The sequence below is a fragment of the Panthera pardus genome, unplaced genomic scaffold (genome assembly GCF_024362965.1).
Source record: "Panthera pardus isolate Hobbes unplaced genomic scaffold, ASM2436296v1 HiC_scaffold_25, whole genome shotgun sequence".
Lineage (NCBI taxonomy): Eukaryota > Metazoa > Chordata > Mammalia > Carnivora > Felidae > Panthera > Panthera pardus.
The window spans coordinates 45,215,867-45,239,504 of record NW_026526821.1 but is presented as its reverse complement, the minus strand read 5'-3'; the positions used below and the strand labels follow the sequence as shown (position 1 = coordinate 45,239,504).

Genomic DNA, 23,638 nt, shown 5'->3' with positions numbered 1-23,638 from the left:
ATTTCAAAGTTCACATAAACTTGCCTGCGCGGTCAGTTCTTGTGATGTTGGATTATAGAGCTAATTTCTCATCATCAGTTTTGCCTATTTTCCATTCTGGGCACATGCTTTTCTTTTTTATTGCCCAGGAGTATTACTGGGTAAACAGGTGAAAAACTAACGGCAGCAGGTCATTTCAGGAAATATATCAGAATCACACCCAACATAAAGACAAGTTTAATACAGTATATCTCATTTTATTGCTGAAATGGATTATTCTGCCCTGGAACATGCCTGGTGTTCAAAAACTTCCAGAATAGAGACCCATGGCTGTGCGCCACCTACTGGAACCATAGAAAACTACAGGCATAAGCTTGGTTGTCAAGCCAGGTTTCAGAGAGGTTTCCCATTTATACTCAGCACTTCCAGAAACTACATGTGTGAAAACAAAGTGGAGGGTATGGCCATGCACTAAATGATGCCTGGCCACGCATACATGGGCAGGTGGTAGTGATTATACTGCAGGTAGTCAAGGATGCTCTTCTCCACCAGCCCCTTGTAGATAGTTTCCTGGAAAACTCTTTTGAGGTATTTCCTGGGCTTCTCCTTCAGGTTAATTTCTTCATCTTCTATCTGATGGGCTAACTGTTCTATGGAAGGAAGGTCTTCCTCCTGGAAAATAGAGGAAGTGGCCAGATATGGAAATTACTTGGACAATAAGAGGGCAGTTTCACTAAAATGAAAAAGAGTGATCACCTTCTCAAGGGTGCTTGTTCTTGTCCCCTAACTTTTCAAAAATTATTTTTAATCATGGCAAAATATACATAAGATTTACTGTTTTAACCATTTAAAAAATTTAAAATATTTATTTATATTTGAGAGAGACAGAGAGACAGAGGGTGAATGGGAGAGGGACAGAGAGAGAGGGAGACACAGAATCTGAAGCAGGCTGCAGCCTCTGAGCTGTCAGCACAGAGCCTGACATGGGGCTAGAACTCACAAACTGTGAGATCATGACCTGAGCTGAAGTTGGCCGCTTAACCGACTGAACCACCCAGGTGCTCCTGTTTTAATGAGGACATCCACATTGTTGGGCAGCCATCCCCTATCCATGTTCAGGACTTTCTCATTCTCCCAAACTGAAACTCTGTATTCATTAAACACTAACTCCCCATTCTGCCTCCACCAGCCCCTGGAAGCCAACGTTCTACTTTCTATCTGTGACTCTGACTACTCTGGGTACTTCATGTAAGTGGGATCAAACATTATTTGTCTTCTTGAGGCTGGCTTACTTGACTTGGAATAATGTCCTCAAGATTCAGCAAGAATAGTAACTTTAAGTTCTTAATATTCAGATAAAAGTTATCTGCAGATCACGCTTGTTTTAAAAATAAGGAAGTGATTAAGCATTTTTACATGAAAACTTCTAGATGGTTTACTTTACATGGTTACAGTCCTCTCTCAAGAAATAGGATTTTATAATATAAAAAGAGAGAGGGAGACAAACCATAAGAGACTCTTAAATACAGAGAACAAACTGGGGGTTGCTGGAGGGGTGGTGGGTGTGGGGATGGGCTAAACGGGTGATGGGCATTAAGGAGGGCACTTGTTGGGATGAGCACTGGGTGTTATATATGTATATATGTAAATTCAAATTTTGTTGACATCTTTAAAGATAAGGCTCAGAGAGAATAAAGTTATTTAATGTTGATAATCACATGCCGTGCATATCTAAAATATAATAGGGAATTTTCCAACATTTTATTATAAAAATACTCAAACATAGAGGCAAGTTGGCTGAATTATACATTTAGCACCAGCACACACACATGGCTAGATTCTACGGTTGAGGTTTACCCTATTTGCTCCATCACGTATCTGCCCATCGATAGGAAGTTGTTCTACAATGCACTCCACCAAGGTTTGAGCTGTGTACGTTCTGAATACCACAATAATTCCAAATGACCCTAACAGCAGACTCACGGGGACTTTGGTGCTATATTTCCTTGAACTTCCAATAATTTTTATTTTCAACAGAAAAAAAGTAGGCGACTTGCAGATCATTAATTTATTAACAGTAAGAATTTTACAGATGGGAAAATAGGTTCAAACTATATGGAAGCGTAACAGAATTATTTGGTTCTGTCAGTGAGACACTGACAGAAGTCCTGGAGATTACACACACATCACTTGGGAGAACAGTCAGTGAGGCTCACTGGACTTCGGATTTAAATCAGCTCAATGAAACAGTGACAGAAAAAGGCACCTGATGCCCAGGATGAAAGAGGTGCTGCCAGCATGTCCCCAACATATCTTCCACAACACACACGAGGTGTGTTCTTTCTTCCTTAGTTTTTCAGGAGAATCGTAGCAAACAAAAACAACAACTTTACAAAAATTGTAGAATGGTGTATGGTGCTGTTCTGACAGTGCGGTAAATACTGTAAAATCACAAAATGGAGCTTTTAAGTTTACCTAAGACAAATACCGCTCTAGACTGTAAACAGATTTTTGTGCATTTGCCTCTCACAGTGTGTCCTCTCTGTATGACCATCTCCCTCCCATGTGACCATCTGCCCCTCAGTGTGACCGTCTTCCCCCATGTGACCATCTCCCTTCTCAGTGTGACCAGCTCCACCTCAGGGTGACCATCTTTCCCCATGTGACCATCTGTCCCTCAGTGTGATCAGCTCCCCTTCAGTGTGACCATCTATTGCAATACTTGTTACTTTTTTTTTCTTTCTACTATAGCCACTCTAGTGGGTGTGAAGTAGTATCTCATTGTAGTTCTGCTATGCATTTCCCTAGTGATGAATGACATAAATCTTTCCATGTAAATGTTTTTTACTTCTGGATTATCAATTTTATTCCATTGATCTCTGGATCTATCCTTATGCAAGTACCATGCTGTCCTGGTTACTGCTGATCTGTAGTAAGTTCTCAAGCTGCAAAGTGTAAGTCATTCAACTATTTTTTATTCTCAAGATTGTTTTGGCTATTTAGAGTCTCTTGCATTTTCCTATGAATTTCTCCATTTCTGCAGAAGATGCCATTGGGATTTTGATAGGATTACATTAAATTTGTACATGGCTTTGGGGAGTGCTGCCATCTTAATTATATTCAGTCTCCAGTCCATGAACACAAATGGCTTTCCATTTATTTAGGTCTGCTTTAGCTTCTTTCAGAAATGTTTTGAGGTTTTCAGTATACAAATCTTACACTGCCCACTTCCCAAATTCCCAAGTATTTTATTCTTTTGGATGTTATTATAAATGGAAAAGTTTTGTTTAAAACATTTTTTTTATTTTAATTTTTTTAAAAATTTACATCCAAGTTAGTTAGCATATAGTGCAACAAAGATTTCAGGGGTAGATTCCTTAATGCCCCTTACCCATTTAGCCATCCCCCCTCCCACAGCCCCTCCAGTAACCCTCTGTTTGTTCTCCATATTTAAGAGTCTCTTATGTTTTGTCCCCCTCCCTGTTTTTATATTACTTTTGCTTCCCTTTCCTTATGTTCATCTGTTCTGTGTCTTAAAGTCCTCATATGAGTGAAGTCATATGGTATTTGTCTTTCTCTAATTCCGCTTAGCATAATACCCTCTAGTTTCATCCATGTAGTTGTAAATGGCAAGATTTCATTCTTTTTGATTGCCGAGTAATACTCCATTGTGTATATATACATAACATCTTCTTTATCCATTCATCCATTGATGGACATTTGGGCTCTTTCCATACCTTGGCTATTGTTGATAGTGTTGCTATAAACATGGGGGTGCATGTGTCCCTTCGAAACAGCATACCTGTATCCCTTGGATAAATGCCTGGTAGTGCAATTGCTGGGTCATAGGGTAGTTCTATTTTTAGTTTTTTGAGGAACTTCCATACTGTTTTCCAGAGTGGTTGTGCCAGCTTGCATTCCCACCAACAACGCAAAGATCCTCTTTCTCCGCATCCTCACCAACATCTGTTGTTGCCTGAGTTGTTACTGCTAGCCATTCTGACAGGTGTGAGGTGGTATCTCATTGTGGTTTTGATTTGTATTTCCCTGATGATGAGTGATGTTGAGCATTTTTTCATGTGTCTGTTGGCCATTTGGATGTCTTCTTTGGGGAAGTGTCTATTCATGTCTTTTGCCCATTTCTTCTCTGGATTATTTGTTTTTTGGGTGTTGAGTTTGAGAAGTTCTTTGTAGATTTTGGATACTAACCCTTTATCTGATATGTCATTTGCAAATATCTTCTCCCATTCCATCAGTTGCCTTTTAGTTTTGCTGATTGTTTCCTTCACTGTGCAGAAGCTTTTTATTTTGATGAGGTCCCAATAGTTCATTTTTGGTTTTTTTTCTCTTGCCTCTGGAGACGTGTTGAGTAAGAAGTTGCTGCGGCCAAGATCAAAGAGGTTTTTGCTTCCTTTCTCCTCGAGGATCTTGATGGCTCCCTATCTTACATTTAGGTCTTTCATCCATTTTGAGTTTATTTTTGTGCCTGGTGTAATAAAGTGGTCCAGGTTCATTTTTCTGCATGTCCAGTTTTCCCAGCACAACTTGCTGAAGAGACTGTCTTTATTTCACTGGATATTCTTTCCTGCTTTGTCAAATATTAATTGGCCATACATTTGTGGGTCCATTTCTGGGTTCTCTATTCTGTGCCATTGATCTGAGTGTTCTTGTGCCAGTACTATACTGTCTTGATGATTATAGCTTTGTAATACAGCGTGAAGTCTGGAATTGTGATGCCTCTTGCTTTGGTTTTCTTTTTCCAGATTGCTTTGGCTATTCGGGGTCTTTTCTCGTTCCATACAAATTTTAGGATTGTTTGTTTTAACTCTGTGAAGAATGCTGGTGTTATTTTGATAGGGATTGCATTGAATATGCAGATTGCTTTGGGTAGTATTGACATTTTAGCAATAGTTGTTCTTCCTATCCAGGAGCATGGAATATTTTTCCTTTTGTGTGTGTGTCTTCTTCAATTTCTTTCATATTTCTTTCAATTTCTTTTTCAATTTCATATTTCATATTCAATTTCATATTTCAATTTCTTTCTATAGTTTTCAGTGTATAGATTTTTCACCTCTTTGGTTAGATTTATTCCTAGGTATTTTATGGTTTTTGGCACAATTGTATATGGGATCAATTCCTTGATTTCTCTGTCTCTTCCTTGTTGGTGTGTAAGAATGTAACTGATTTCTGTGCATTGATTTTATATCCTGAAATTTTGCTGAATTCATGAATCAGTTCTAGCAGTTTTTTGGTGGAATCTTTAGGGTTCTCCATATAGAGTATCATGTCATCTGCAAAGAGTGAAATTTTGACCTCCTCCTGGCCGATTTGGATGCCTTTTATTTCTTTGTGTTGTCTGATTGCTGAGGCTAAGACTGCCAATACTATGTTGAATAACAGTGGTGAGAGTGGACATCCCTGTCTTGTTCCTGACCTTAGGGGAAAAGCTCTCAGTTTTTCCCCATTGAGGATGATATTAGTGTTGGGTCTTTTGTATATGGCTTTTATGATCTCGAGGTATGATCCTTCTATTCCTACTTTCTCGAGGGTTTTTACCAAGAAAGGATGTTGTATTTTGTCAAATGCTTTCTCTGCATCTATTGAGAGGATCATAGGGTTCTTGTCCTTTCTTTTATTGATGTGATGAATCACATTGATTGTTTTGCAGATATTGTACCAGCCCTGCATCCCAGGTATAAATCCCACTTGGTCATGGTGAATGATTTTTTTAATGTATTGTTGGATCCAGTTGGCTAATAGCTTGTTGAAGATTTTTGCATCCATGCTCATCAGGGAAACTGGTCTATAGTTCTCCTTTTTTAGTGGGGTCTTTGTCTGGTTTTGGAACCAAGGTAATGCTGGCTTCAGAGAAACAGTTTGGAAGTTTTCCTTCCATTTCTATTTTTTGGAACAGTTTTAAGAGAATAGGTGTTAACTCTTCCTTAAATGTTTGGTAGAAATCCCCTAGGAAGCCATCTGGTCCTGGACTCTTGTTTTTTTGGGAGATTTTTGAATACTAATTTGATTTCTTTACTGGTTATGGATCTGTTCAAATGTTCTATTTCTTCCTGTTTCAGTTTTGGTAGTGTATATATTTCTAGGAATTTGTCCATTTCTTCCAGATTGCCCATTTTATTGGCATATAATTGCTCATAATATTCTCTTATTATTGTTTTTATTTCTGGTGTGTTGGTTGTGATCTCTCCTCTTTCATTCTTGATTTTATTTAGGTCCTTTCCTTTTTCTTTTTGATCAAACTGGCTAGTGGTTTATCAATTTTTTTAATTCTTTCAAAAAACCAGCTTCCGGTTTCATTGATCTGTTCTACTGTTTTGTTTTTTTTTTGTTTTGTTTGGTTTTGTTTGGTTTTGATAGCATTGATTTCTGCTCTAATCTTTATTATTTCCTGTCTTCTGCTGGTTTTGGGTTTTATTTGCTGTTCTTTTTCCCACTCTTTAAGGCGTAAGGTTAGGTTGTGTATTTGAGACCTTTCCTCCTTCTTTAGGGAGGCCTGGATTGCTATATATTTTCCTCTTATGACCGCCTTTGCTGTGTCCCAGAGGTTTTGGGTTGTGGCCATTTTCATTGGCTTCCATATACTTTGTAGTTTCCTCTTTAACTGCTTGGTTAAGCCCATTCATTCTTTAGTAGGATGTTCCTCAGTCTCCAAGTATTTGTTATCTTTCTAAATTTTTTTCTTGTGGTTGATTTCGAGTTTCACAGCATTATGGTCTGAAAATATGCACGGTATGATCTCAATCTTTTTGTACTTGTTGAGGGCTGATTTGTGTTCCAGTATGTGGTCTATTCTGGAGAACGTTCCATGGAGAAGAGTGTATATTCTGCTGCTTTAGGATGAAATGTTCTGAATATATCTGTTAAGTCCATCTAGTCCAGTGTGTCATTCAAAGCCATTGTTTTCTTGTTGATTTTCTGATTAGCTGATCTGTCCATTGCTGTAAGTGGGGTACTGAAATCCTGTTGTTCAAGTCCCCTATTTCCTTACCTGGTTGTTCTATCCATTACTGAAAGTGAAATATTGAATTCCCCAGCTCTTATTTTAGAACCATCTCTTCCTTCAATTCTATCAACTTTTGCCTCATATATATATATATATATATATATATATATATATATATATGGGTTTTGTTGCTTGGTGCATATATGTTTATAATTGTTACATTTTTGAAGAATAATCTTGACTATATAAAATTTCATTTTGGTCAGTGACTCTTTGGGTAAGTAAACACAGTGTCAGTGGATTTAAAATAAGTGGATTTAACACAGTGTCAGTGGATTTAAAATTTTTAAAATAAGTGATATATAGATTTGAGATGACTTACAATAACAGTCATAAATAATAGTCTTTTATTCCTTTCTCTCCATGTGGAAGTAGAGGAAAACTGATATGCTGAGCTATAGGATATCATAGTCAATGGGACTGGACTGCTGTACTTTCCTATAGACAATCTGGAAAGTAAAATGAAATGGGCTACTTAATCTCAATATTTGAGAAAAGGAATTACCATCATTCTTTAGTGAAGGCCATCCTCTTTATTTTCCTATTACCAGGCTCTCAAATGAACTCCTGCATATCTGCTTATATGAGTACCACTCCCACTGTCTTCCTGTCCCCACCACCATTACCTGTGGGGGCTGGCACTTACTGGGAGCCATTCTTCTGTGCTGTGTACTTGCACATATCCCCTCCTTCACTCCTCCCACGCTCACTGAGTTGGGAACAGGTAGTCCCTGTTCTACAAGGATCTGAGCTAGAGGCAGACACCACTGCATGCAGCACCTCTTCCTGTGGCCTTTCCCACTTGACACATGTAAACGCAGAAAGCAGAGCAAGATCCCTTCCAGAGGTTTCACTTTATGGGAATCTAGAAAAGCCACAAGATGGTGGGGAAGTCCTTACTGTGTCTTCCACAAGTATTCATGGCCACTTCTGATCTACTGAAAGGGCCTATTGTCTATGCTGATTTCATGCATAGCAAACTGACCCAGAGCAAATGTCTCTCCATGGATAAAAGGTTGAGGGTATCTCAGTGAGGGCCATGAAAAGCGACTGTTGTTGGGTTTGGTAGTGAACTTGGAAGGGTGAGAGGAAAGCTTCCCTTTTAAGCGTGGCACCTAAAACCCCTTGGCTCTGTGTAAAATATTAACTGAGGAGCTCGATTCTGGGGTTTGGAAGGATTTAGGCACAGAATTTTGATGGGTTAACTAGAAAACTAATGAGTGTTTACTATGGTGCAGTAATGAGCTGCAGATTACATTTTGAGAGGAAGAGAGGGATCTAAGGAGTTAAGTGAAATTCAGTCATCACCAGGCTTACAACTCAGGTTCATATTTCAACCTCAGCTGACTCCCTCACAGTTTTAGGATGAAGTGCAGGGACCCATCTGACCCGTAGCTCTCTATATACATATATATATCCAAATTTGAGTGCCTTTAGCATGGATGACCTTTGTATAGTTACAGTCCCCTCTGCCTCCCTCATGTACATTTACTTGCCTGGTTCCTATCTATGTGGATCCTAAAGACAACTGAGTTTGGTTTATATATTTTTTTAAATTTTTTAACATTTTTATTTATTTTTGAGAGACACAGAGAGACAGAGCACAAGTGGGGGAGGGGCAGAGAAATAGAGAGACACTGAATCCGAAGCAGGCTTCAGGCTCTGAGCTGTCGGCACAGAGCCCGATGCAGGGCTCGAACTCACAAACTGTGAGATCATGACCTGAGCTGAAGTCGGACGCTCAACCGACTGAGCCACCCAGGCGCCCCTAGTTTGGTTTATATTTTAAACCTATCTTTCCCAATCTGAATCTACTTCAGATTAGTAAAATTATTTAATCTTCCCATCTTGGATCCCAAGAATAAAACTGGGAAGGGGGCGAGCAATGAAGAGAAGGTACCAAGCCACACAGTTTAGTCTGTATGGCTCAGTGCCTATGTTCCTGACTTTGGAGTGAGACATCCTTGAGTTTGAAGCTTGCTGGCCAGAGACTAGCTGTGTAACCCATGGCAGGGGCCTTTAAAGTCTCTTGGCTCCAGCCTCCTCATTGGTAAAGTCAAGACCATGACAATAGTGTCATGGTTAAGCAAGGCGGTGCAGGCAGTACGGACTCAGTGTGTGATCTGTATCTATGCTGCCCAATATGGAGCCCACACCACAGGAACCTTTGAGGGTCACAGGTGCTCTCAAGTGGAGGTGATAACAGAGACGCAGTACTTGCCCTTTTAGACAATAAAACATGGTGGAAAACTAAGCTGTGCCCACTGGGGCCAGCCCTTATCTGAGTGGAGCAAGGGAGAGTCTGCGATGGATATCTGACTACTTTGTGAGCACAGACAGTAACTCTCCACAGCTTCAATAAGGAGTCTAGTGTTGCAAGAAAGAATTTAATTTAAAGCTTCACGAATATTTCACTACTTACACTGCAGAGTCAAATTTCTTGCTGAGCATGGAGTCTTTGGGAAATGTAACCTTCCAGTTAATTCCCTATCACTTTGAGAAAGCAGTTTGGGTTATACAAGGGGTGTGTCTGGGCATCTTACACCTTCCCTTTACATTTTTATAATAACACACAGACACACAAATATCTAGCGAATGGTGGGCAATAGGGCAGAAACTAAAGGCATGCAATGTTCATTCTTGAGAGCAAGTCGAAAAAACTCAGATCCGGTTCCCAGTCAACATCCCTGTTAACTGATCATGAAAAATACAGTTACTTGTAAAAAGGAAAAAGAAATCTGCCTCTCATAAAAGGATTTAAATAATCCACTTTTCCTGAAATATCACTGTCTATGTTCACATACTCCAAATCTTGTTTATAAGAAGTACAGTTGTAAGTAAAACCAAAAGGGGGAATGTAGAGAAAAGTCTAAATGACCAACAACTACAAAGTGCTTGTAATCTGCAAGGAATAACTCACATATCTATTAATCACTCTTACCTCCTTGGAGGTCAAGATCTGGCGTAACTCTTTCCTTAGATCAATAAAACGATCGTGAAACAGGGCCATGCACCATGGCTCCATGAAGTAGCTAGTGAGGAAAGAAAAGATTCAGTTAGCTGGAAACGCTCTCATTACCACTAATAAAGTATTTACCTGCTTTTTGCCTTTATAAATTACAGTTCTGGCCCCTTCACAAGCGTTTGCTCATAAAATGCCTTGTGGAACAGCCTGGCCAATCAATTTTTTAAATGGATGTTCCTGATGTAAGGCCAGGTTCCATAATTACATTTAAAGTGGTTTAATTCAGAGCTGGGGCAAGACCCAGTGAAGAATCCTGATTTTATCAGAATTTAAAAGCCTGAAGACTTGTAAAGAACGGTGTCTCCATTATCTGCCCTCATTTGAGAAAAACAGATTGCAGGATTAACTGAACTGCTGCATAAACAAATTACATTTGGGTAGACAATAACACAAATGTTGTTCATCATTAAGGTTTCTGGATTAATAATGACCAGAAAAACAGGCCACCTCGGTGGTGTTGCAACATAGTCTCCATACAATTGCACTGATGCTTAATTGAACATCTTTTAGGAGAGCAGCTCTTTCGGTGTTTATATTCGCTAACTTTTCACTGAAAACCATTGGAGTAAATGCTTTGTGATGCATTCTTGGAGAACCAAGACCATTTACTGTTATTTTAACTCTGATTTTATTTTAATGCTAAGTGTCTTGGGATGGGAAACATCACTTCTTTCACGCTGGAGACACGTTGATCACGTGGGTTTCACTGTTCTCTGGATGTGAGTTTGTTGTTCCCATTACTGCTAATGGATGCCATGTGTGTGCACCAGGGAAGGAAAACCTGGTGCCCACGTGCAGACGAGCACCTTCTGTTTTCCCAGACCTGAAGTTAATTCTTAGGGAAGGAAGTGACGAGACCCAGGGACGACTGAGGCCTTAAAGGACAAGTATAATGATAAGAGTCTGTGCTACAATCAGCATGGCGCTCAGCTATATCACTTATTACCTATCACCTATTTGCTTGACCAGAATAAGACCTAGTTTCATGCTTAATTACCTATTTTCCATTCAACTATGAATTCCACTAATATTTATGGAACATCTATTATGCACCCAGCAGTATTCTGGGCACAGGGGAAACAGCAAGGACCAAAATAGACCATCATCCCTGCCACTGTGAAGCTTATATTCAAGTGATAAATAAGTAAACATAAGGCCTGTTGGATGATGAGAACTGCTTAGGAGAAAACACAAGGCAGGCAAGGATAGGGGAGGCCAAAGAAAAGCTCAGGGAGTAAAGGCTTGAGGGCAGGGAGAGAGAGCCATGTGGAGATCTGGGGGAAGAGCCCTCCAGAGAGAGGGAACAGCAGATGTGAACACCTGGAGCCAGGAGTGTGCTAAGAGCACTCTGTGAGGCAGAGTGGAGATAAGAGCAGGGATTGGTAGGGAGCTGAGGTCAGGAAGGCGATGGGTGGGAAAGATGCTCCTGGAGGCAGCAGCCCAGTCAGAGCTGTTGTGTACAGCAGTCCTCTGTCTCCATGATTTCACTTTCTGCATTTCAGTCACCCGCAGTCAACCGTACTCCGGAGCAGGTGACCCTCCTCCTGACATACTGTCAGAAGGTCAGTAGTAGCATCACACTACATCATAGTGCCTATGTCATTCACCTCACTTCGTCTCATCATGTGGGCAGTTTATCAGCTCACGTCATCACAAGAGGAAGGGTGAGTACTGTGTGATAAGGTATTTTGACAGAGACCACATTCATATAACTTTCATTAAGTGTATGACTATAACTGTTCTATTATGTTATTGTTGCTAATCTATTAAAGTGCCTAATTTGCAAATTAAACTTTATCGTAGGTGTGTATGCGCTGAAGAAAACATATAGGGCTCAGGACTAACCACGGTTTCCGGCATCTACTGGGGGTCTTGGAGATATTTCCAGCGGGGAAAGGGGGACCACTGTAATCGCTCCATGGCCATCCATTTCAGCACTTGCATGCGAAAAGCATCTTATGAATCTTCACAAATGAATGAATGTACACTGCACTGTGTACATTCTTTCTGCCTGGCTCGGATTGGTCTTTCATTAATATAGAATAAAGTTCTGCTAAATAAATTGGTGACAGAACTCTGCAAAATGCCCCAAGACGGGAAGCATTATGAAAAAGAGAATCACTGGGAAGACTGGGAAAGCTGTATGTGAAACCAGAGCTCCAGGATGATCTTGCTAAGCACCGCAGCAAGCAAGGCTGAGGGTGTCAGGTGGGCACTTTCCGGAAATGTCAGAGGACTGCTCGCCTCTGAAATTACTCAAGGCCACCTAATTCTTAATGAATGGAGCCAAATTGATAGGCATTGTGGCTGGGTTTCTGGGCCCCTACAAACCCTGGCCAACATCCAACATCCATCTAAGTCCTTAAGCAAAGGCACTGGTGCAGGGCTGGCCACGTTGGCAAGGATGAGCACCTTGGGGTGATGTTTTGACACATCTCCTCAGAGAGTAGCTTCTTGGACCAAAACGTCAATTACAGCCTATGTCCAGACACTCAAGCACGGATTTGCTAGGATGGTCCCTACCTCTTAGATCAAAATAGCTTCTAGAAAAGCTTCAGGGAATTGTGGCTGTGCAAATTTTGAAACTATCATAATTCTTAAGTTAGGAACCAGTGGGCCCTTTTAAAAATATTTTTAATGTTTATTTTTTTATTTTTGAGAGAGAGAGAGGGAGAGAGAGAGAGAGAGCAAGCATGAGCAGGAGAGGGGTAGACAGGGAGGGAGTCACAGAATCCAAAACAGGCTCCAGGCTCTGAGCTTGTCAGCACAGTGCCAGACAATGGGCTCAAACCCACAGAGATTATGACCTAACCCGAAAACAGAGTCTTAACCGACTGAGCCACCCAGGCGCCCCCCAGTGGGCCCTTTTAAATTTGTGGTTTCCTTTCCCCAGTTGCTGAGATGCCCCCTGTGTTTCCACAGTACCATCAGGAGTGCCCTCCCTCTTGGTTCCGGGGCCTACAACCACATCCTTCTAGGTGGTACATCCTCTCTCTGCTTTCCTGGTTCCTGCATGGCCCTGTTCCCACAGCCCAGGTACGGTTCAGGCAGGCCTTCACTACTTGGCCCTCCTCATTGTTGGCTTCACAGAGGGAATTGTGGGGGAACCCCACTTCCCTAAGGTCACAGCCTGCCCCGGCTGGGCCCTGGCCCACCATCTAACACCCACATTCCCGCAGCCTTTGTCCACAAAGCTGAACACAGATGGCTGGAGAAGCAAGTGACCCTTAATCCTCTGAAAAGATAGTTGCTGAGCCCATCTGTAGAGTGCTTGGCAGGGGTGGAGGATTAGGGTAGGGGGTGGGGGAGGGGGGCATGAAGAAGAAGTTGGATGTTTTTGCAAATTATTTCTTTTGCTGTCTTTGAAACTCTCCATGCCTCTCACAGCAGTGTCCAGCAGTAACAGCACCTAGGTATTTGACCACCTCTATTCTCATCAAAATACACTGAACAGTTTGGAAACCAAAGATCTGGGAGACCTGAAATCTTATTTCTTTAACACTTCCTAACATTGTCTCCTATGGGAAAACATTTTGAGACCTTCTTCCAGAAGGTAACAATCTGTAGCAAACTATTTGTTACCCATATTCCTGGATTTCATCTGTGACAGCCATTTTTACATACAAAAGAGAAAGGTTTGTAGAACTCTATTCAGGGGTGCCTGGGTGGCTTAGTTGGCTGAGTGTCCAACTCTTGACTTGGGCTCAGGTCATGATCTCACAGTTCGTGAAACTGAGCCCGTCGTCAGGCTCTGTGCTGACAGTACAAGAGCCTGACAGTGCAAGAGAGAGAGCTTGGGATTCTCTCTCTCCCTCTTGCTCTCTGCCCATCTCCCACTTGTTTTCTCTCTCTCTCTCTCTCTCTCTCTCTCTCTCTCTCTCTCTCTCTCTCACACACACACACACACACACACACACACACACACACAATACCCTGGAAGCCAAACGAGTAAATTGACTTCCAAAGGCTCCTTCTCAATTTTATTGCAGCTTCAGTGGCGGCCCCTAGGGGCAACTTACACCAGGGTCATGGAATGCTAAGGCTCTCACAGCAGGGAGAGCTGGTGCATCACCGAGAGCAGTGTGTAGGCTCCCACCCCGCCTAGAGAGCTTCTTCACACCTGTCTGCAACACCAGATTGCTCACAGCCTGCCACACGGATCAGGCTAAATATGCATAAAACCCTTAGCCAGGGGTAAAACAAGAAGGAGTTCAGACTCAGTCAGTCCCTAAACAGAAGTCCCACTAGAAGGTCACATATTCCAACGGCAACTCTGATCAGACAGCGTGTGGCACTGAACAGGATTTAGGAAGAAAATGACTAGCAGACAATCTGCAGTTTCCGAGATGCCCTCGGTCTGCTCTGTTTAAAGGATTCAGGTCAGGCTCTTGAGTGGGTGGATAATTAGCAACATCTCCATTGTTAGATGAAGTAGCTGCTGTTTTTGTAGGGCAGGCATTAGAGACAAGGTGTTTTAGATAGTGGTGAAAGGAATTGGTCCCTTTGGTAAGGAGGGAAAAAATGGACTAAAAAATCTACCCAGAGAAGAATCTCATTTGCAAGTTCTTCCCCAGTTCTTACAAAAACTGCTTAATTTGGTGGTGATTTTTAAGGGGCTCACCAAATGACCTCACAGCAAGCACTGTGATGAGGAACCACACTCTGGGTGATGGTCCTTGGTCATTTACCATTCACAGCATCCCCAAGTAGCTGTATCCCTGTCGGTAATTCACTTCCATGTTCCCCCTGAAACTTGTTTCCTTCTGGTAAATTAACTTTTTAATTAATATATTTTATTTTTAGAGCAGATTTAGGTGTACAGAAAAAATAGAGCAGAAATACGGAGTTCCCATACGTTTCCTCCCATCCCCACCTTGCATTATTAGTAAAGCACATTTGTTACAACTGATGAACCAATATTGATACATTATTTGGAACTAAGGTCCATAGTTTACACTGGGCTTCATTTGTCATGTGACAAACATTCTATGGGTTTGACAAATGCACTATATACCCTACCATCCACCACTGCAGTGTCATGTGGGAGAGTTTCACTGTCCTAAAAAATCCCCTGTGCTCTGCCTGTCCATCCCTCCCTCTCTCTGGACCTGGGCAAAGTAACATTTTAGGAAATTGACTTGTACAGAAAATGGGGCTGTGTAACAATTTTATAAAAATTTTTAGTAACCCTCTAGTCCAGTATTTCCTCAGAAATAAAGTAATAGTCTCCCATCACAGAACATGGTGCCTTTCAAACGTGCCAGCTGCCCCTCAGGCCAATGGCTGTGTGGCTTGAAGACTTGTTTTTCTAAATTCCTGAATTTGAGCATCAGCCTAGGACGAAAGCTATTTGGATTTCTATTTTCTGCAATGTGCAGGGGGCTATACTTTTTAGGGGAAAATTTTCATATGCAGACATTATAATCTACTTGCTAAAAATCCATGTGCTCGGTGACCAAACCAAACAAAATGCATGTATAAAGCTGGGGTGAGGTTTGTTCACTGAAAATTTCAGAACCCAATTTGTCGTGGTTGAAGGTTGCTGAGAATCCTAGTTCACAAACCCTAGGCAGACAAGACTCTCTCAGGTGGGCAAAAGCATCCCAAATGGCAGGCAGTCTGGACCTGATTCCTTCCAGCAGGTGCCAATGTTTTTTATTCAAAGTAGGCCAATTCAATCCCATTATGGAAGAAAATGAAATGGGCTTGCATTGTATTTCTTTTTCCATCCTTCGTGGGAAGGACAGCGCCAACCTTAATGGCGGCGCAGCCCGCTGAGAATTTCCTACACTCACTGCTTCAGCGGCACGGGGACTGCAAAGCCATGGTCAACTCCCTTCCTGAACTGGCTGTGGGTTGCAGAGCTTCTGGGTGTCCCTTCTCTGCATGCTCAGAGTGGGTAGGGGAGGCTCAGGGCAAGTGGGAGGGCCACTGACAGGCAGCTTGAGGGCACATCCTTAGAGTCTGTTTCTAGTTCAGGCTCTCCCCACTCCAAACTGCACCTCGGTTGCCCTATGCTCCCTTTGCTGCCTCCTCTCTGTGGAGAGTCTAAGATTCTCACCCCCTCTGGCCCCTTCCAGATACCTTCTACCTTGCCCTTCCTGCCTGATGGGCTCTGTGCATTTTTTTGCAGCCCAGAGGAGCCTTTTCCACACCTGTGTCTTCCCTACTGCTGTCCAATGCTCAAGCCCAACACGAACCTTCTCCTTGAAGCTAACTCCTGGCCTGATGGCTTTCACTTACTTTCTCTGCACTGTTTTCACTGCGTGGGGGCAGTTCTTGCAGGAAAGCTAACTGGGCACTTATCCTTTTATCATACACACTGTGGGCTATGGGTCCCCACAGCATCTGGCACAGGCTGGCCCCTAGGAGACTGAAAGAGCAGGTGGGGCCCAGGCTCCTGAAGACACCTGCAGGTGAGGGCAGGGGTCAGACTCAGGCCGCCTTGCCTCCTCTCCATGGAGAGCTTTTGCACCAGCTCTTGGGACCCAGTTTAGGTAGGAGGGGGGTTTAGAACAGTACAGATCCCTATGGGCCTCCTTTAAATCATTCTAGACACACAGCAGCCTTCATTATTAAAATTAGAAAAGCTCTGAACTTAACCAGACTCATTTTGCAATTGATAAGAATGTGTGGAGTCAAACATGATGATCAAACAGAGATGATATAAGGGGGTTAGAAAGAAGTTTATGCATTATGAACAGTTTTAGGTCTAGTTTTCTCCCTACAAACTGAAAGATATCTGTGCTTTGTTTTGTTTTTTTTTTCTCCTTCTCCATAGAAAGGAGAGGAGCATCTGGAATCCCTGCCAAGGCTGTGGTCAGGTCTGCACTGACCACCCCAAGTGCTGTGGATACTCAGCATTAGTGATAAGCTTTTGGGAAATTTCTATTTCCATGAATACTGTGAATTTTTAAAAACAAGAAAAATATTAACTTCTTTCCCAATTTATGTTCAAAAAAGTAAGACTAACCAGAGCCACTGGGTAACCTTCATAGCTGGTTGCCTAGAAATCCTCAGGAGAGAACGTCAGGTAAGAACACGAGGATAATGTGATTTCTCAATGGCTGTGTGGATTTCGGTGTTAACATCACACAAATGGTTTCTACACAGCTGTGAGGAAAAGCTGACACACATTCTCCAGGGTCCAGACAGAAGACATTACTGTTTCTGTTCATCTTGCCAATGGCTGGCCCGGGTTCCTTGGGGGAACTTAAATTCTCCATCACTTTTGCAAATGATACGCTTTTCTCAGAAGCCCCGGGAAATGTTGACTTGTGGAACTCTATTAACCATTCCTGGTCGATACAGCCCAATCATTAAGCAATTGATCAGACTTCTCCAGAAGTCTCATCCTCATCTGGTCAATCAGCCAACTCTATTGACGAAATCGTATGAAGCAGGGTGGGGATCTGGTAACTAGCTTAGCCATTGGCCACGCTGAATGCCGAGAAAAGCAACCCCACAAGACACACTGGATGGAGGAAGTCGCATTCACTGGCCTTGGGGGAAAGTCCGAAGTGTCTAAGCGAAAAGAACAGGGTAGACGATGTTGTTTTTCAAGTCCTGGATCTTAACCTCAAGGCAGGCGGCGAGGGAAGGAGAGGTGCTGAAGAGCTGGGCTGCACTCCCTGCATGCGGAAGTTCAACTGAAAATTGCTCCATGACCCCATAGTTAGGAAAAAGGAGGCAGGTGGGCAGAGAAGAAACACAGACCTTTCTCCAAAATCTTTCTTTCTTTCTCCTTATTTCTTTCTTCCTTTCTTTCTTCCTTCCTTCTTTCTTTCCTTCTTTTTCTTTATTCTTATTTTTATTCTTTTTTAGTGAAAATCATTCCAATTTTATCCTGGAGGGATAATAGTCTTTGCTCTTAGACTCATTAAGAGGATCCCCAGCTGCCACTCACAACTGCACAGAGGTTGGCTTGAGCTGGAAACTACCTTTTCTCCAGGTGAGAAGATGGTTGACATGCAGGCTTGACTTAGAGAATGAAATCCTCACTGTCCAAGTCCTTTCTTGTACTGACAGGATCTCAGATTCAACACGGAGGACAGACAATTCCCACAATGCCTGGTTGTAGGTCACACCCAGCAGCGAGCCTCAGACTTGTGGCAGTGTGGGCTGGAGCGTGGCCGGTGGGCCTTGTCTCTCCTCTTTACATTCCATACACAGAAGGCAGAAAGTGATGGACATCAGGGTATGTAATCAACTTTGTGCCCAGATACCCTGGGGGCCAGGCATGACCTACAGATGTGGCTGCTTTGGCCTGAACAACATTTGGAAATTGGATTTGGGGAATTTCCTTAAAAAATCATATTCGGCAATGCTGGGTCCTTGTAGTTATGTGGCAGTAATCAGCTCAATTGATGCCCCCTTTGGCTCATCACTGTGGTTACCAGCCTGGATGGTATTGCTCACCTATGGGTCACAAAGGCATGTGGGTGTGCAAAGCCTGGTGAAGGGGTCTGGGTGAGATGAAGGCAGGTTTGTAAACATGTTTTCGGCTAAGTACACATGCTATGTTCTAGCTTCCTTTCTTCTTCCACCCATCCATCCATTCACCCACCAACCCAACTACCCATCCTCCTACCCATCCATCCATCCATCCATCCATTCATCCATCCATTCATCTATCCATCCTAACAGGTTCAATGAGGCCTTTCAAAACCCTGTTTATTTCTAGCACCTATTTTCCTCTGGTTCTGTACTCTCTGCTGGCTCAATTCACTTGTCCTTTAATACTCATTTCTTCCCCACTGTGCTCCTGTGAGGACTTTTCTCTCCCCTTTTCTCTGTCCTAGGTGTCTTCCAGGGCTCCTGACTTCCATAGCTATAAAATGGGAAGGAGGGGGAACACCTCCGGGGTCATTCTTTGCCATTAATCAATTACAGCCAGACGCTTTTGGGCACAGAGGGAACCAGTGTGAAAGCGTGGTCCTCACCCTAGAAGTGTGGAGGGTAGAATTAGGGACACTGAGGTGGGTTCAGGCTGCGGAGGGGTACACTGTGGGAAAGCAAGGCTGGGGAGGAGCTCGGCAGGAGTGAAACTGCCATCTGCTTGTCCTCAGTTCTTTCTCGCTGCATTTCTGTTTGCCAACCTCTCTTTTGCTAGTGTTTGCCAACTTTTGGTCACTTCGGAACCCATCAGTTTTTCATGGACATTGCTCATTACTTCAAAATTTTTTAGATTGATTATCCTTCAAAAAAAAAAAAAAAAGAAAGAAAGAAAAAAAGAAAGGAAAGAAACAACTACTTCTGCCTTGTCCTAAGCAATGATATCTGTGAAATCAGAGATGTGATGTGTTTGTACAGTGTTTCGAATTCGTTAATTTATGTTTATTTATTTTTGAGAGACAGAGAGAGAGAGGCTGGAGGAGGAGTAGAGTGAGGGAGACAGAAGATCTGAAGCAGGCTCTGCATTGACAGCAGAGAGCCTGATGCGGGGCTCAAACTCATGAACCGTGAGATCATGACCTGAGCCGAAGTCGGGTGTTTAACCGACTGAGCCACCCAGGCGGCCCAGTGTTTCTAATTCTTATTAAAGTCATTCCATAGTTAGTCGGTGTGTGGCTCTACTGCCTAAGGTAGCTTACAACCTGGCAGATGCTTAGTGCACTCTGGGACAGGGAAGTTTCTATTACGGCTTGATGGGGAGGTGCTGTTGTATTCATCTGGGGACATAAACCCACAGACACTGTGCTAAACAGTTTTTATGCATTATCTCACTCCATCCTGATTCCAGTCCTCTAAAGTGGGACTTGCCAGTCCATTTTACAGATGAATAAATAGACTCATAAAGGTTAAATGACTTGCCCAAGGTCACACAACTAACGAGGATGAATTAGGTCTTAATCATAATTCTACTTGACCTCAAAGTTCATGCTCTGAACAAGTGCACAACCAAATCTCATTTCCTGTAAAAAATCTTTAAATCAGTACTTTTTCTTTCACATAAAAAAAAAAAAAAAAGGCTAGGTGGAGTGTCCAGGATGGGCATGGTGGTTCCACAGCCATCAGATCACAGTACTATCCATAGGACAATTGGCTTCATGGTGCAAAATGACTGCTGAGTTCCAGTCTTCACATATATGTTCTTAGATGGATAAAGAGAAAAAGAGGTTCCTTCCCCTCTCGTTTAGGGACAATTCCTAGAAATCTCACATAGCACTTCTATTTATGTCTTACTGGCCAAAGATTAGTCATATGGCTTCCTTGGCCGCAGAGAAGGCTGGGAATCACTGTCATTTATTTTAAATACAATGTAACATCCTATAAATCAGGATCCTGTTTCTGAGGAGGAATGAGTGAATGGATGTTGTGTCTGCTGTGATAGCCCAAAGACTCTACAGCATCTGATTTAACAAAATTCTTTTCTTATAGTTAAGTTCATAAAAATTGGGAGAATGTGTGTTGTTGACATTCCCAGAACTAGAACCTATCTACTACTCTAGACTCAACCATGCCCCCAAATTAAACACTCTGGAACAAAACCCACACAAAACATTTTACATATGTGACAGCCACCTTCAAGCCCGTGGGAGAGCCCTGGTGTCCTACATGTCCCCATCCAGCTCAAGCAGGCTTAAATGCAGCGAACAGGGGACAAATTGTGTTCACACTATAAGGCTGTATTCTGATAATTTTATTCTGCCCATGAAAGAAAGTGGATTCATGCATTTCAATATAATTTTTAAAAATAATAATAGGAACAAATAAGTATTTCCAGTTAACCCTAGGTTTGCTCAGAAATTAAATTACATGTTTCTGGGGCAATGGACTTCACTCAGGGATGCCACATATCACATGGGCAGGCAAAAACAAACAGAAAAAAAAAAAAAAAAGAACCCTGCAGACTGAAATGAAAGTTTAATTATGAATGCTTCCTGTCCAACCTGAGTTTGCCAGAATCTCTATCTAGTCAACTTACTGCATTGGGGCACACCTGGAAAGGTAAGATTAATGATTTTGAAAGCCAAACCCACTAGCTATTTGATAACCACTTGTAATTGTCACCTGCTAAAGATTGGCTATGTTTTTTTGTCACAGTCTAGAACTGGCCTCAACAGATAATGGGTGTTTACTGCTCTAAGGAAGAATGGCTTACGATGCACTAGCACTAAAACCAAAATTCTAATTTGGGGCAGAAGTCAGCCATCTTCTGAATGGCTTGTAATCAACTTCTCTCCTATGGCTGGTCCGCTCAGGGATCCACAGAGGTGGTGTTCAGCAGATTATCACGGTGTACCCAGGAACCAGAAGCTAACAGTACTTAAAGCCTGGCATCTTACAGTGTCCTGGCTGGTCTTACAGTCAGCTGGCCGCAGAGGTGCTAGAAAACATTGCCTTGCACCGCTTTCTCTGCTCAGTGCACAGAGGCTGCCGTCTGCTGCAGGCCATTGGAACTGGTGTGGCTTATCTGTGAGCTGGGCACACGCATAACTGTCTCTAGAGGGAGATCCTGACCAGCCCATGGGCCCTGGCACGCCCCACACCAACATGGGTAGGCCATGCTCTCTCAAGCACAAAAGTTTTCTTAGGCTTCATAGTATCTCAAAGAACACACTTGTCCTGAGTGAGTGTCAGCACCCAGATCATGCTGAGGACAGAGCACAGACTGCCTGCCACCCTTGCCACTAAGTCTTAGTTTTTGGAAATGCCATAAAGGAATATCTGAAAGATCTGTCTGCCTCCATTTATTTTTCTGAATTCTGGATACTTAGACCAGGAGAAACTGCTTCACCTTAGAAAATGGAATGCATTTATCTTATGACCCTTACAAATCCAACCACGGATATTTCCCTCCTTCTTGTGACCTTGAAGGAATTCAAAGCCAAATGTGTGGATTTTCTAAATAAACACCTATGCTCAAATACCCACCCTCTACACGGCAGCTCAGCTCCACCCAGGTGTCCTGCCCTTAGATTCCCATTTACTGATGACTTTTATTTTTGGCCCAGCTGTGCTACTTATTGCTTATGTAACCTCTCCCAGCCTTGGTCTTCCTAGCTGTAAAATGGGGAAAACAACGGTCCTTCCCTCCAAGACTCACTATCAGAACCTGGGGAGACAATCCAGGAACAAGGTCGCTTTATGACCGGCACAGGAGAAGGGCTCCATGTGTATTGTGTTGCTATGATTATTATTCTTGTTCTTAATTATATATTATTTTATATATTTGCGTAAGTTGCCTCAGATCTTTTCTGGTATGAAATAATTAATTAAAATAAGCACTCTTTGTTGTTTGATTGTAAGAAAGTCTGTTTTTGGCCGAATCCTACAATTTTTCTCCTCAGGGACTGCTTTTCCTACATTCAAGGGTGTCTGCATAAGCTAATTTAGCTGTAGTTTTATGGCAGCAATTAAATTTAGCTGCACTAAAGGTAAGAGAGACTTCATAACAAGCCTTCATGATGTTTTGTCATGCACTAAAGAGCTATGTGGGAATCAATAAAAATTACATAAAAACAGTTAAACTGAGGATTCGATATATGTATTTTTTGTCTGAATTGATAAAGGTTTAAAAAAAGAGGAAAGGTGGAGTTTTGTTTCTGCTAGTTTATTTTGAAGAAAGAGCCAATTGGGACAAAAATGGCCAACCCAGTTGTTCATGGGATGTATTAGGAAGGCAGTCAGGAAAATGGGCCAGGCAGGATTAAGGTGCAGTCATCTCAAAGCCCAGCTGGGCCAGGTTTTCTTCTTACCTATCTGACTTTTTGCCTGACCTGGCAGAGCAAACCAGTCTTCTTGTAGAAAGAGTATAATTTTTTTATAAACTTAACAAATTTCCCTTCTATTTAAGTTTACCAGTTAAAGCACAGTTGCAGCGTGGTCTGCCCAGACCTTTCACCATGGTGGGGAAGTGGGTCTGGAAGTCCCTTCCGATGCCTCTGCGCCTGGCGTCAGAGTAAGGAGATGAGTCTACGCTATCTAGTGCTATGTATCTGCCCTTTAATTCTATCTGTGGCATCTCCTTGCACATCGCTGGTTTATCAGGGTCTGCATTAATTGCACTTGTACGATAAATCTACTGCCCTGGAAGTTGTCCAGCTATTTACATTGATTTGTTATATAAATTCAGGCCTAAGAATATGAGGCAAGGTTAGCATTTAATTCTGCAGCAAAGGGAAAGCTCTTAGTGCTCAGCTTCCCTTCCTATGTTCCTCTCTTGTTATTCTGTGTCTCTCTTCATAGAAAGCACAACCATTTTCCTTTAATTAGGCTGCAGAGAGCACAGGCTAGCATTAGGCCACTCAGCCACTCAGCCACGCTCACAGCCATGGCCATTTCCTATCTATTTTCTGTAGGAAAAGAAAAAAAAGTGTGTATATGCACATGTAAACCCCCACAAGTCCGAGAGTAGGGGAAACAAAGGAGCCAGGTGGGATCACCTTTTGTGAGGCCGAGGCCACAACAACCAGCCAACGTCAGAGAAGCAAGCTGCCTCATTATTCCTTTGGTTAAATTAATTGCCCTTTAAATTTTGAGAGTACTTAGTAGAAACATCACTCACGAATACAGAATATATGGCATGTTTAATATGTGTTTGTAATGATTAAGTAATTAATACACATTTAAAATAATTCCCTGTCATAACAGGCTTTTCTAATGAATGT

General features: G+C 42.3%; 1 protein-coding gene across 3 annotated transcripts in view; it reads right to left on the bottom strand.

Moving 5' to 3' along the window:
- Window positions 1-211: 211 nt before the first annotated feature.
- The window catches only part of CFAP61 (cilia and flagella associated protein 61), a 279,904-nt gene continuing 256,477 nt past the window's right edge, over window positions 212-23,638 (bottom strand). For all 3 annotated transcript variants that reach the window (XM_019462387.2, XM_019462391.2, XM_053890470.1), the window contains 2 exons: window positions 9,942-10,032; window positions 212-651 (listed from right to left, as the gene is read on the bottom strand). In XM_019462387.2, the coding sequence (XP_019317932.2) occupies window positions 451-651; window positions 9,942-10,032 (292 nt within the window). In that variant the 3' untranslated portion in view covers window positions 212-450. The remainder of the gene's footprint in view (window positions 652-9,941; window positions 10,033-23,638) is intronic.